This window comes from Prionailurus viverrinus, chromosome D3 (assembly GCF_022837055.1).
Source record: "Prionailurus viverrinus isolate Anna chromosome D3, UM_Priviv_1.0, whole genome shotgun sequence".
In the NCBI taxonomy this organism is placed as follows: domain Eukaryota; kingdom Metazoa; phylum Chordata; class Mammalia; order Carnivora; family Felidae; genus Prionailurus; species Prionailurus viverrinus.
Genome location: NC_062572.1, coordinates 41,483,284 through 41,498,210, shown reverse-complemented (window position 1 = coordinate 41,498,210; position 14,927 = coordinate 41,483,284). Strand labels below are relative to the sequence as shown.

General features: G+C 41.8%; 1 protein-coding gene across 5 annotated transcripts in view; it reads right to left on the bottom strand.

Annotated features, from left to right (window-relative positions):
* The window catches only part of DLGAP1 (DLG associated protein 1), a 324,376-nt gene that overhangs the window by 243,859 nt on the left and 65,590 nt on the right, over window positions 1-14,927 (bottom strand). For all 5 annotated transcript variants that reach the window (XM_047828475.1, XM_047828474.1, XM_047828476.1 and 2 more), the window contains one exon: window positions 13,788-14,002. In XM_047828475.1, coding sequence (XP_047684431.1) covers window positions 13,788-14,002 — 215 coding nt within the window. The remainder of the gene's footprint in view (window positions 1-13,787; window positions 14,003-14,927) is intronic.

Sequence of the window (14,927 nt, the reverse complement as noted above, 5' to 3'; positions counted from 1 at the left end):
TACTGCTCTTTTCTGGTATCGTCCTCGTCTACACTTCAAGTGCTTCATGCTGGATCAGTGTGACTTTTCTTGGGCTCGTTCGCTTGATTTCAAACTGTCTGCCTCCAACTCGGCTCTCACATTCGGAGGCGGTGTAGTATGGTGGTGAATGAGGCGGGCTCTGGATTCAAATCCTGGCTGGGGCTCTCCTGGCTCTGTGACCTTTGGCAAGTCAATCAACCTCCTGTGTCCCAGTTTCCTCATCATATAATTCAGGGTAACCATAATTCCTGTCCTGAGGTACCATTAGAATGACTATACATACTGGCATTTAGGAAGCACTTCTAGGCGTTGGTCGTTATTCTTTGAGGTGATTTTTGATGTTGTTGTTAAAATTAGCTACACAGCAATGAGGGAGGAAAGCCCAAAGGAAGTAAACGAAGAAAAAAAAATAGAGAAAAGCAGAAGAAAGGGGAAAAAATCACCCCTAAAGGCTCTTCAGAGAAAGAATGACTACTGAGGTGTTAGAAAACATCCTTCCAATGTAGATCCCCATGTAAATAACGTAGAACATTCTCTCATCTAAATGGGAGAAAAGTTCTTCTGTAATTCGCGTTTTCATTCCACACCAGGCAGGCCATCATTCTAAAACAACACTGACATTATTTTCCTACTCTGTCATCAACGATTCCCTATCACTAACTGGATTAAAGCAAAGCTAATTCTCTAATTCACGGATATTGCTTGTAAAAGTCTTCCCTCTCTCTCCAAAGATAGTTTCCCATTTTTAAATACTCCTTCTCTATGTCAGTCAGCTTGGCTCCTTTCTGTTCAGACACATTCCTGATCCCCAGTCTCTTGCCTCTGAGTAATTATTCAAATTCCAGGCTGAATCCTTTCTCTTTCATGAAGCCATCCCTTGCTATTTCTATCATAATAACTTTCTATTTTCTGAGCAATTACAGCACTTGTAGTCTGAGGTAAACATACATAATGTTATTTTGAAACTTATAAATAATTACACAAAATTGTTTTCTTTGTTTTGGTGACACTTAATCATATATTTGCACAGGAGACAGAGCACTTATATATCTCTTGTCTTCCTCAGGGAATGCAGCAGCTTGAAAACTTTCATTTATCTGGAAAGATTCTTAGTAGTGAGTGAGCAGACTCGGATCCTAAAATTTGCCCCATAGTTTGAGCAAGTCACTGCTCTTCTCTGGGCCTCAACATCCTCATTTGCAAGATAACTGGGTTGGAGTAATCTCTGAGTTTCCTTCTGGTTTTGCTTCTAAGAGTTTCCTTTTGTCCTGTCTCTGAAGGATGGCTACTTGAAGATAACGTGCACTAGTGTATGGGTCAATGCTTAAAATGGGCTCCTTGGAAAGAAAAAAATCTCTGATTTGTAGGATTTCTTAATTTCTGTGGTGTAAACAGTCCCATTGTGGCCAATGTCAAGTTACCATAGTGACACGAATGAGATGGAGTTGAGGAGAGGTGCACATCATTGGCTCTCACTGGCAAACTGGACCAGCCAACATTGCCGAGTGGTTCCACTCAGTGAAGAGGGGCACAGTCTCTGGCTTGAAGAATGTGGCTATTTTAATTCTCAGCTTCTCTTACTCTAACATCTTGACATTACCTTTCTTTAATGAGTAGAAGGAAACAAGGGAGACAACACAAGAAAGTGGTTCTCTCTTGGCTTTTTAATTTCAGCCTCTCCAGACATGAGCTCTAGGATTAGGCCAGTCTCCTCAGGTGCCCAAACCCACAGCACAGTGTCCGTCTCTCTTGAAATATGGCCCAGGGATGATGCTACCAAGGTGGTGGCAATTTCACAGGCAGGTGGTAACCTGGATCTATGCCTAGAACTCTCAGCTCTGCTTCTTCTCAGAAAGAGAAGTGGGTCCAAAGAACTAAAAGAAGTTTCGGAGCTGGAAGCCAGGAACAATGTCCAGATGGTGAAGACAGTCTTACTTGGGGAAAAGTCCCCAGAGCTCCACGAGACAGTGGGAGGAAGAAAGACGGAGTGGAAAGCAGATGGCTGGAGCCTAAGACCCAAGACCAAGCTGGGCTCTATATTCTGAGGCTCACAACCATGGGGAACCCTTGATTTATTGGTAAAATGTTGGTGAAAATCAATTCGAAATTTTTCCTGAGACCATTGGGAGGATCAAATGAGATATACTGAAAACACTTGATAAAGTGTTATTTAAGGTTTTTACCTGAAAAGTAGGCTTGAAAGAAAATTAAAATGTTACTCGTTATCAGGATAGATGATCAAATTATATTTCTTCTTCCTTGGTTTATTTGGGTAACAGATCCATTTGAAAGAATGCTAACCAGGTAATGTGATTATTGCAGAGAATCCTGCTCTAATTCTCAAAGGACTCATTACTGTTGGTCTTAAGAGTCTCTCCCCTCCTCTTCACTGAACTAGAACAAACAGGGATTCCCCAGACGCACTGCCAGAAATATGCTAATGTTCAGAGTGGATGACAATACTAGGGATGTCTGCATAGATATTTTTAACATGCTAATGTATACCTGCCAGACTGAGCTCCCAGTCTCCAGGTGGCCTGGTGATGCCAAGGAGGGTTGAGAAGGAACAGGGAGAGAACCACAGATTCAGACGCACAGGAAAGGTGGAGTCTGAGCAAGCCCAGGCATAGCCAAAGGGCGACAGGTGGGTATTAGATGACAATTCAACTCAACAACTACGGGCCAAAGCCACTCTGGGAAGCCACCGATCAAGGCATCTGAGGCACGGAGGGATTGTTTAACGGTAAGTTAGCATTCATTCAGTACCTCTCGGGGCTGACCCTATGCCTAGTGCTTTTCCAACATTACTTCAGATAGCATTTGATGCGAGGACAGAGAAAACAGAAGTATATGTAAGAAGGCTACAACTATCTTGAGAAATGTTTGAACACAGTGCTTCAGGAATTCTTAGGAGGAAGAACTAATGGTTAACAAGGAGAGGTTCAATTTGAGAGTAAGATCAAAAAGAGTGAAGAGTTTTTTCCTACTCTCCTCTCCCATTAGATTGTAAGTTCTATTATACTAGGAATCCTGGCTCCTAATGTATCCCAATGCTTAGCACATAATAGGTGGCCCCAAACAGTAATAAGGGTGGTAATAGCTAACACGTATGGAGCGCTTAGCGTGTGCTGGGCACTGTTTGAAGTCTTCTGCATATGTTACATTATTGATTCTTCACAACTACTTTTGAGGTAGGAAATATTATCATCCCTGTATAACTAATGAGGAAATTGAGTCACAGAAAGCTTAGGCGATTTTCCCACAGTAGCACATCTAGAAGTGACAGAGCTATGACTTTGAAGCCAGGTAATCTCACCTCAGAGCCTGCACTCTTCAGCAACATGCTGCATTAACTGAATGAATAAATGAAGCCGAGACGGCTTTCTTGGGGGGTAGGATGGGGAACAGTGTAAACAAAGACCTTGAGGTACCACTGCTGCTGTCCATCAAATACACCCAACTTTTCATTTTCGGGGCACACAGTAGAACTGCACTTCTCTGTCTCTCTGAAACAGGTGTGGTCATCTGGCTGGCTTTAGCAATGAAACGTGAGCAAGAATGATGTGTATCAATTCCAGGAAAGACTGCTTCATTACGTACTTTCTCTTTTTCTGATTTGGTGACCATCGAAGCACCTACTGAGATGTACTCTCTGTCTTTCTGGACATCTGAGTGACTGAAATGAGCAGAGCCTCCTGACAATTTACAATGGACATATATTGGGAGGAAGAAAGAAACTTTTATTGGAGGCTGGGAAACATACCGATCTAGGTTATGCAGTGGCGAATCATTTGCTAAACTGTTGTCTGCAACAACCTGGAAGGTAGATGATGTAATAAATGAACTCGTAACTCTAGGGGAGGTAGGTACAAAACAGAATGTCAATAGCATGTGTTGTTTGCTGTCGGCAGTCATGATGCAGTTTGAAATAAGCTCAGAAAAGAATTGGTTAGATTGTAAGCAGCAACGGAAGGGGATAAGGAGAGGCTAGAGATGCGAGGACTTGAAGGATTGGAAGAAGCAACTGATTTCAACCCGATTTGTAGAAGGTAAACCCGAGGAGGGCTTTGAGTGATAAAAACTACCACTTGTGACAAGGTTCAAATCAAGGCTGTGGCTACCTCACCTTATGGCTCAAATCTTTGAGTGGAGTCAGAGCGTTGGGAACAAATATGCAATTAGGTAAATACTTTGATTAGACAAAATGATTCAGAGGAAAGCACTAATACATTTTTAGGCTGAGAGTATCTTAGAGGCATGGGGGTGGGAAGGCAAACAAAGAGAGCAAAAATGATTGTTGTATCTAGAAGGGTTCTGCGAGTGTGATGATTGTTACACGGAACTCACCCACATCCATAGATAAGAAGCTGATTACAGTCTTGAGAGAGCTGTACTGCACTTAAAAGATGTAGTGACAAGGGGAACCTAAAATGTCTCTTGGGCTCTAAGGAGCACATGTTCCCAGCCGTGTACTTTGAATATGATCGGGGGGAATAATAGAAATGGAAGACTCTCCCAGAGCAGGGAGCTGGGAAACGTGGAGAGCAAAGTACAAGGAAGTTGCTTCCAGGAAGCAGAATTGTAGCCTAATCAAGAAACCTTGCCTTCCCCAGAGTAAGGAGCCTGAACATCCTCCCCAGTGGGATTGTAGAATCGCTAAGGACCAGTGACTACTGTTGTCTCCCGTCCTCTTCTTTTTGAATGGGAGTCTTACTGGGGATGTTTTGTTCTTATTCCAGCATTACAAGTGGCATGTAGGGGGCAGGTCATTTTCAATTAGAGGCTGCAGGTCTCCAAGTGTGGAGGAGCCATATCTGAACGAGTTGTAGACATTGCAGTGTATTGTTCTCTGTTCTACAGACAATCATTCATCATCCACAGATCATAAACTTTAAAGTTTAATATAGGACCAGAATTTGGGTTTTCTGCCTTTGATGGTGGTAATGGGGCACAAATACATTTTGCCTCCAGGAGAGAGAGAGAGAGAGAGAGAGCGCCAAATATTTGGTCTCAGAAGGATAGACTTCAGTACTTCAGTAATCATTAGTGCTGCTTATCATACTGTTTTGTGTGTTCAGATCCTGGGCACATGTTAAGATTGCCTTCTCCACTCTCTTTGAAGATAGACATTGCCATACCACTAGCTTTTGCGGATGAAATGGGAATGGAGGTGATTAGTGTCACTTGAGGGGGGGGAGCATTAAGATTGTGTGCTCTTGTCCTGTCTTGGTGATTTTGGAGATCTTTGTTGATATAGAGTATCCACAACCTGGTGCCTCAGTGATCATGGTGGCCAGAGCTCCCCATGGACCCAAGATGGACACGTAGCATGAGCAAGAAATAAATTTTTGAGGTTGGAAGCCTCTGTGATTTGCGAGTTGTTTTTTACTCCCAGCATAATCTAACCTATCCTGACTAGCATGGGTCTGAAACCAGCCAACTAGATCCTAAGATCAATTAGTAGCTCAGTTTGATCAAAGCATAGAATATGTGTAAGGGAACAGCAGAAAAGAAGATCTCCAATGAGAATGGAGTCTTGTCGTGTGACATTGAATGCTATTGAGGACTAAGTACATGGACACAATGGAATTCAGAGATGATGTTTCGGTGACCTGGTAGAAAGTCTATAGAAGGAGTTATTGCCGGGAGAGGCTGGTGCCTGTAAGAGAGATGGGTCATTGTGGTCATTCAAATGAGGAGGGAAGCCTTAAAGCCTAAGAGGTGAGAGTTTGAGCTGCAATGTTTCAAGACAGAATTTGGGAAAATGGTAATTCGGGTGACAGAAATGGAAGAGTCAGGAAGAGCAGTGACGTACTCAAGGAGAAGTGAATTATTTGGGTGCCTAGAAATCTCATCTTGCATATGCTTCATGTAAAAATCCAAGATGAATATACATGATAAGAACGTGGTGCTGGTCTTCGGCTTAGACTTAACTTAGACTCCACAGGCTGGGAAAATCTCACACAGACATTCTGTCCATTCCACCCAAGTCGGCAGAATTACCAAAGCTCTCAGAGAAGGACAGTTCAGGTTGTTTTAAAAGGTGCCTGGAAAAATTTGTCTTCAAATTCCCCACTTGGTTTATTCCATGATTAATAACTTTGCCATTAGAAGTTTCCCCTTGCAGCTAACCTAAGTTCCTTGGGCTGTCGTTTTGATGTCATTTCCTCTTATTTATATACAGGAATGTCAGTGGTTTTCCTGTCCCATATGCATTCTCTGTAAAGACGGATTTATTTAGGACTCACACCCAACCTGCTTCCAAAAAGGATTAGAGGCGCCTCCTAATATGTCTGCCTAGGCTTCCTTTAAAGTAGCTTTTCTCATTCCTTCATAAGTGTGCTGCTCTCAGAGACGAACCAGGAGGATTTCTTTAACGATATAAAACAAAAGCCAAACTAATAACACGGACTATGCTGACACAATAGTAATCTGCAATGAAAAGAAAAAAAAAAGAAAGAAAACGCTCTCCCCATGTCAAGTAGATTTTTATGACCAGAAAAAATTCTGGACAAAATGATAAACTTGAATACCTTTGGCCTCTGAATTTTTAGTTTATTTCTTCTCTGTAGTGCCTTCTTCCACCATTCTTGGATTCTAGGGCACAACTATATACTCTAGAGTATCTTTTAGGGTATATTTGTGTCTCTAAAAAATCTGTATTTATATAAATATATTTATAAAAACATCTATATATAAATATATATTTATAAACAAATGCATGTGTGTGTGTCTATATATATAAACATATATGTGTGCGTGTGTATATCTATATATCTATATATCTATATATCTATATATATATATTTTCCACTTGACTATGGAAAACCAGAAATTAGTAAAGAATTTAATAAATGTGTTGAAACCAAGGTATAAATGTCTCCCACAGGGACTTCAATATTAAAGGTCCTGAATAAATGAGTGAGTGATTACATGAATACCATTTCTGATTATAATTAGGGTGTTCTCTGTTACCTGGTTGTCTGCGCTTTAACGGGGAATGTAGTTATTAAATTGAAGGCACGGTAGCCAGCAGACAGGCAGGATAAAGGATTTTAAATATCTCGGTAAACAGAAGTCTTCCTGGCATGCCACTGGGTAGCACTGCTGATCGGAACTGCAGGAGGGGACTGGGGAATCTGCATTTCCAGAACCTTCTTCTGGGGTCTTCCCCTGCTCATGTTTCTCCAGTCTTTGGTGCCTTGCCTGGTCATGAGAAGACAGCTCAGGTGACATACTGTATAGCCACAGAAAAGATATAGGTGCAGGGTTTGTTATTACACTAGTCCTGACGGACGTGGACCCAGGCTCCTAAAAGCCTATCGCTTCTCCCTTGAACCTCAGGCATGAGCCAACGCCTCCTTATCTCTGACCCAATGGTCATTTGGCCCTTCTTTCCTTTACCCCAAGGCAAGCCTGAGTCAACATGTTCTCTCTCTAAAATGTATCTGAATTTCCTTTCATTCCTTCACCTCCCTCAAAGATATGCAAGCAGTTCTTTCCTCTTTGGGGTCATGGTCATTGTAGGGACAGTCTAACCTATGCAAGTGTCCTTCCAAAACAGGCTTTTCTTTTTTTTTTAATTTTTAATTTTTACATTTTGTTTATTTTTGAGAGAGAGAGAGAGAGAGAGAGAGAGAGAGAGAGAGAGAGAGAGACAGGGCACAAGTGGGGTAGAGAGAGAGGGAGACAGAATCCGAAGCAGGCTCCGGACTCCGAGCTGTCAGCACAGAGCCTGATGCGGGGCTCGAACCCACGAACTGTGAGATCATGACCTGAGCTGAAGACAGTTGCTTAACCGACTGAGCCACCCAGGCGCCCCAAAACAGGCTTTTCTAAAGAGCAATTATATCCCAAGAGACCAGAATGTGGTACAGATACAGGGCTCAACACACGCCCATCTCATTTGGAGGAAAGCATTCATACCTCAAAGAGGGACTGATTTTTCTTAACCTGGGCCTGGTGATCTGGGCTGACTATAATGGGCAATTTCTTGTAGCAGTTACTGTTTGTTTTGTTTTTCTATGAGCCTTATTTCTAGCAAGGGGTTGAAGGGTATTAAGATAATTTCTCTAGGGGCAGGTGAATGAGTTTTAGCTTTAACCTTTTCCCTTGTCTTATTATTGTGGAAGGTGGGTGGGTAAAGGAGTTGGGAGGATGGAATGTAATAGAGGAAAGTACCGTGGTCAGGAAAGGATTGGGAAACTATCTTGAGTTTATATCACTGAATTATATTCACAGTATTGTAGGGTCAGTTGTGTTCTGTTCTCTCTTCTATCGGAAAGATTGTCTGTTGTTGTATGTGGAGTTATACTGGTGGTCAGGCAGGAGAGAAACATCAAAGCATGTGGGAAAAACAGAGAACAAAGGAAAACAGAGACATTTCATACCACTTAGGACAGAGATGGAATGATATATATGGTTAGGTTCTTAAACACGGCTCGCATCCTTAGGAAAAAAATGCTCTCATGTTCATATGCCCCAGGTCCCCCTTTTCTGGGGAGAGAAGGCACCTGGGGAACCGCAGGTGGGCAGGAGGGGCTTGTGGAATGCGAGGAACACTGTGTCCAGAGAGAAAAAAGGGAGCAAGAAGTTTACTCAAAGATAATCAAAAACAGAGACTCTAGCAAAAACCTAGTTTTGGGTTCCTGATATAACACTGATACATTTTAAACTTCCAGAATTACAGTTGTAGGAGAACGCCTCATCTAACTCTTCTCAAATTATTTTGTTTACCAATGCTGATCCTTTTGTCTTTAAACCGTGAACTCCCAGTTCTTCCCTGCCTCATCCTTACATTTATATACAATAGTGGGGAAAGATCTCTCAGAGACTGTGGGTGAGAGACAGCACTTCTTGGCATCAGTAGTCAATGAGAAGTGAGTGCTAGAGAACTGTGTTGAGAAGGGTTCTGAAGCCCAATCTGTGTTCAGCAGGAAGGGTACTGGGATCCATTAATGCTGGGATCGGGTAATGCTATCTGCCATGGGCCTGGGTGTTCAGGAAGGGTGGGGAGTGGTGATGAGAGTTATCTAAGCGGTACCATCCATGCTAAGAGCCCAAGCCTCTCATTTAATTTGGGTGTATGTGTGCCAGGCTCGGATACATTAAACCGGTTGCCAAAGCCACACAGCTATTTAGTATTTCACCAATATACATAAAAAAGAAGTTCAGGATCAGGAAAAGAATGCAGATTAAGAGGATTAGCCATTCTGAACACGTAAAACTCTGCCTTCAAGACACTGAGGACTGAACATGAACCTGCTTGAAGCCTTTTGTTAGACATTTTATCAAAAGTGCTAGGAGCTCTACCTGGTTACCCACAAAGTCAAACGTGCACAGAAGTCTGGGGCCCTCCATGTCGATTTCAGAGGCCTTTGAAAGTGTGTAATGTTAGAGATTATTTCCTCCAGGAGCAAAGTTTTCTCAGTTCTTGGATGAAGAGATAAAGAAGTATGAAGACATTTTAACGTGTTATTTGCCTAGGATTAATGGACAGTTGAATTTAAATAGAGAATCTTTTAAGTAGCAGCTTTTAAGAAAGTTCTTTCTACAAAATATCAGGGCCGGGGGGAAAGTCCAAGATGGGATTTGGCCATGATTTTTTAACCAAGGCTGTGGTCTCAATGCTAAAATAAATAGCAAGTTATAACAAATCCAACTAAAAGAGTTAAATTCATTAGAGCCAAGCTGTGGTGACACGCTTTGAGGGAATTCTGGCCCCCAAACCTCTCCTCGACTTGCCTGAGAATTTACTGTTCAGCATCCAGAAATTATTATTTGAAAACAGTAATATTCTTGGATAATAATCCATTTCAAGTTCATTGTTGGGTAATAACAAAAGGAGGGAAAGCTAGCAGTGGGGTGAAGGGATTTATTACTGGCTGTGGAAGGAGACAAGAGAGTGAAAGAAATAATGATCCTCAGTGAGTAGCTACAGGAATTTTGCAGCCCCGAGACGGAGTTCACTGTCTGAAGCCTGCTTATGACTCTAGAGTGTTCCACTGACCTTAGGACACAATAACACTGAGTGGGTGATGAAAACAACCCTCGTAAATAAACCCTCAAGATGCCTTTAAAAAATACAAAAGAGAGAAACAATGTAAGAAAGTAGGGAAGTGCTTTCTCTCCAACATTTCTGACAGAAGATAGGAGTTGAAAACCTCCACCAAAATGTTGCCCCAATCTCACTTGGCTAATTTTAGTTATCTTGGTTCATGGCTATGATTCATCCCTAAAGCTGTGAATTGCTGAGGAGGAAGGAGGAAAAAAAGTGACTTAAATGTCAAAGAAGTAAGAACAAAAATATAGTCTTCTTTTTTGGGGAACTAGAATTCCAGGATATGGGGATCTTTTTTTTTTCTCATGAGGGACCGAATGCTTCGAACTTCTAGAGAAATAATGGTCTTGAGTCAAAACATCATTAAGGAATGGAAGACGGCATTGATTATAAGTCATGTCATGTTGGAATTTCTGCCTCCATAGTGCATTTCCTTTGTCTTCTTGTGTACCTCCGATACCATTAAACTAGCACTCACTAGGAATCATCTGGAGTTACGTATGACGGAAGCCTAATACGTAGACTATAATGAGGAATAGAATCCCTAAACCAGGTGAGGGAGGAATGAATGGAGACAAACGGAACCACGAGAAGTAAGCCTGGGCAATGGAATGGTAGGAAAGGGAAGAAAGGCACGTTTGAATGATGGTCAGATGTTGTCTTGCTTGCTAAAGCATAGAGATGGTTTGGTGAAATTCCATCTTGAGTTTCTGAGTTTTCATCTTGAGTAGAAACAAGTTTCTCAATTCTTCAGGGGTCCCCTAGTAAATTGGTTACCATGTTGCATTTCCATAGGTTTGGAGGAAGAGAATAGTCACCAACTAACTCAGCTCGGTGACTGATTTCACTGTCCCAAGTAGCTGACCCCCACCAACAGCTTAGCCACTCTCCGTGTTTGTCTTGTTCTTAAAACTCTTCAACACTGCCGCTCTTAAAACTTCCGAGAAGTCAAGGAAGTATACGAGGGTTGTAAAAATAGGGCCCTGGGCTTGAGAGGAAGATGGTATTATGTAGGAAGCAAGATGAACAAGGAAGAGTTCCAATGACTTCAGAGTGGATCGCCCACAGCCCTTGAAGCTGGGAGAAGAGCAGACCAGGGCACATGTGTGAGAGGTGATTTCTGCACCTACCCCCCAGTCCTCAGCCTCCTCAGAGCACTCTCCTAGCCTTTCTTACGCTCCGTTCCTTTCAGTTCTCCTCATACCTGGTTATTACAGCGGCGATCGCTGTATCTCATTACCTGCGACCTAAAGTGTCATTCAGCCAATGTGACACGTGCATCCCGATAGATAAACTAAGGGGGTACTAAGGTTCTGGAAGGGACTCTGTAGGTTGCAGAGTCCCACTGCTTGGTATACATTTGAGGCAACTGAGCTCTTGAAGGTCTAAGTGACTTTCTTGCGCAAAACATTCCCTCTTTTGCTTCTTCTGGAAGATGTTAATTAGCACCTTGGCTCTAGTGGAGAGATATTTTAAAGTCCATAGAAGATATTTGCCAGAAGTTATCCTTGGCCACCCTCATTTTAAACCACCTTGGCAGACTGCCTTTATTACACATCCAGTGTTTTTTTTTTTTTTTTTTTTCTGACTGGGTACATTTAATTTTCTGAGCCTCCACGAGGTGTGCCAAAGTACAACAAAAACCTGTTTCTGTTTTTCATTTCCATGAGCAACTTTTACCTTGTGTGGCAGTGTTATGGGTTGAATTACTTTCTCTCTCTCTCTCTCTCTCTCTCTCTCTCTCTCTCTCTCTATATATATATATATATATATATATATCAAAGTCCTAACTCCCAGTACCTGCGAACATGACCTTACTTGGAAATAGGGGTCTTGCAGATTTAATCAAGTGAAGATGAGGTCATTAGGGAGGGTTCTAATCCGATGTGAGTGGTGTGATGAGAAGACGGCTGTGTGAAGACGCACATGAGATAGGCAGAGATTCAAGTGCTCCAGCTGGAAGCCAAAGAATGCCAAGGACTGGCGGCCCACAACCAGAAGCTGAGAGGAGGCAAGGAAGGATTGTTCTCAACAAGTTTCTCAAGGAACATGGTCTCAAGGAGCCTCGCAAGGTCTCACCGAGACCTGGATTTCCGACTTCTGGCATCCAGAACTGTGACATTACAAGTTTTTGTTGTTTCAAGCCACTTCGTTATGGCAGCCCGAGGAAACTGATACTTGCAATAATAAAGGCAAAGAGGAAGGGCAACTGGACGCTGAAGGAAAGAAAAAAGAGCTTTCTTTCTTGGGTTGGTTTACTAATGTCATTGGTGTTAAGTAAAAGTGTTTTTCAGTTTATTTATTTTGAGAGAGAGAGAGAGAGATAAGGAGAGAGAGAGAGAGAGAGAGAGAGAGAGAGAGAATATGAATGGGGCAGGGGTGGAGACAGGGAGAGACGGAATCCCAAGCAGGCCCTGCGCTGTCAGCAGAGAGCCCGATGTGGGGCTCAAACTCATGAATCGTGAGATCATGACCTGAGCCAAGATCAAGAGTTGGCCACTTAACCAATGAGCCACCCAGGCACACTGGTATTAATTTTTTATTGAGGTGATCTGGAGAGGTTCCACATGACCCCTTGAAAAAAATTTGTGAGGGGACTCTGTCCACTATTTTAAGCTATAGCATTACTTTGCTGTTTAAGTAAGTTTCCATCATAGAATAGTCAGCTGTTTTTCAGTGTTTTAGCTTAATAGTCTAGTTTGTTTTCCTTAGCCTGATGGCTTTGGTCTTTTTCTATTTTATTTATTTTGTGTTTTAATATTTTATTTTGTAGCATAATATAAATGCATGAATAGTAGTATGTATTTCCTCAATACATGGGGGAAAAGGCACTTAAAAATACAAATCATCCACAAAATATTTTTCAAATGATGATCCAAGCATTGATACATTCCAAGGCTCCGATTTACTCTCCATAAATAATACTAAAAATTAAATCAGGCTTTGCTTAAAATAATTTCAGTAGTTTCTTTTGCAGTGCTATTCTCTATTTACAAATAGCACAAATAGAGGTAAGGACTACTTATAATCATATTTTTCAAAACCAAAAACCATTTTTTAACATTTGATTTTAAGTAATCTCTACACCCAATGTGAGCTTGAACTTGTAATCCCAAGATCAAGAGCCACATGCTTCACCGACTGAGCCAGACAGGTGTCCCCCCAAATCCATTTTTAAGGTCTTACAAGTTATATGCATTTAGCATCCAAATTTAAAAACCTATATCAAGAACCTTCACATATCATCCAAATTTTAAGCATAGCCACTTTCTGTAAGCTTCTCCAAGATCATCTGCTCTATTGTATTACTCAGTTATCTGAAAAATTCAAAGGTCTCATAAGAAAGAGTTGTCCTGCAGATTTAGTGGTTAAGAAAACACCCAAGAGTTGAGATACATAGATCTTTTCATTGACCAGAAATCTTAATTCATTTCAGAAGCCATTCTGGATTGTTTCAAACTCTTCATCTTGGGGCTTGTGGTTCAGTTTATGATCTATGCAGCATATACATGGGTGCCCATGTCTTTGAAGGCACTGGGATACACAAGTCAGAACCCATGTCAAAATCACTAGGCCATTCAGGGCATCACACTGCTCCATTTGTAGGGTGTCTTTTGCCCCAGTTACTCTGGGGGTCCCACGATCTGATTCTAGGTGAGAATACAAGGAGCCGGACTACCAGAAGTGTAGTGTTGGAAACACTTACTTGAGTGTGGTGAGTTCTGTAAGGGATGGCTGAGTAGCCTTGAGATAGCTTTCTCTTCGCGCAGCAACTTTGGGAGAAGGCTTGGGACTTGTGTCAGAGTCACCACTGTCTTCATCTCCCATGGCCTTGATGTAGCTGCCGCTCCGCATTCTTCGGCACGGAATTTCGTCGTCTTTACCTCTAGGGGTGTACCCTGTCCATTCATCCTGTGGAACCTATTCAGATATAAAACAGAGAATTCATTTTTAATAAAATCCTACACTTTTCTTTCCTTTATTGATTTTTTGGTATGACCCCGAATGTGGGTGATAGAGATAAATTATCTAAAACTTCAGACAATTACTTTTCACTAATGGTGTCTTACTATAGTTGGTTTGCAAATATTTGAATACATGCAATTCCATGTCTCAATCTTTTTTTTTTTTTTAATTTTTTTTTTTCAACGTTTATTTATTTTCGGGACAGAGAGAGACAGAGCATGAACGGGGGAGGGGCAGAGAGAGAGGGAGACACAGAATCGGAAACAGGCTCCAGGCTCTGAGCTATCAGCCCAGAGCCTGACGCGGGGCTCGAACTCCCGGACCGCGAGATCGTGACCTGGATGAAGTCGGACTCTTAACCGACTGCGCCACCCAGGCGCCCCCATGTCTCAATCTTTAAAAGATCCTGTGTATTAGGGAAAACTAAAACCATGGCCTCTGATTTACTTCTCATTTTTCTCATGCTAATAAAAATAAGAGTTCCACGAAATACTTCCAATAAGAATGCTGTTGAAAAGGAAAATAGTTTTATTTGAGATTTTCAATTATTTGTTTTCATTTGTCACTTAAAATTTAAGAATCTTTCACTTTTATCTCCACCGTCCTTACACTGTCCATCTCCACTGTCTTGTATCCAGTCTCTCTGCTTCCTAAACCAGTTGCATTGAACTTTCCAAAAACCTATTCTTTCAGAACGCCTCTTAATTTGGGTTCAGCCTCCATAGATCTACTGAAAGCAGTCTTTAAAGGTTTCCAATGATCTCCTCATGAAAGCCAGTGACATTTTCTTAATTTAAATTATCCTTGGCCTCTGACACACACACACACACACACACACACACACACACACACACACACATGCACGCACGCGCGAGCACCC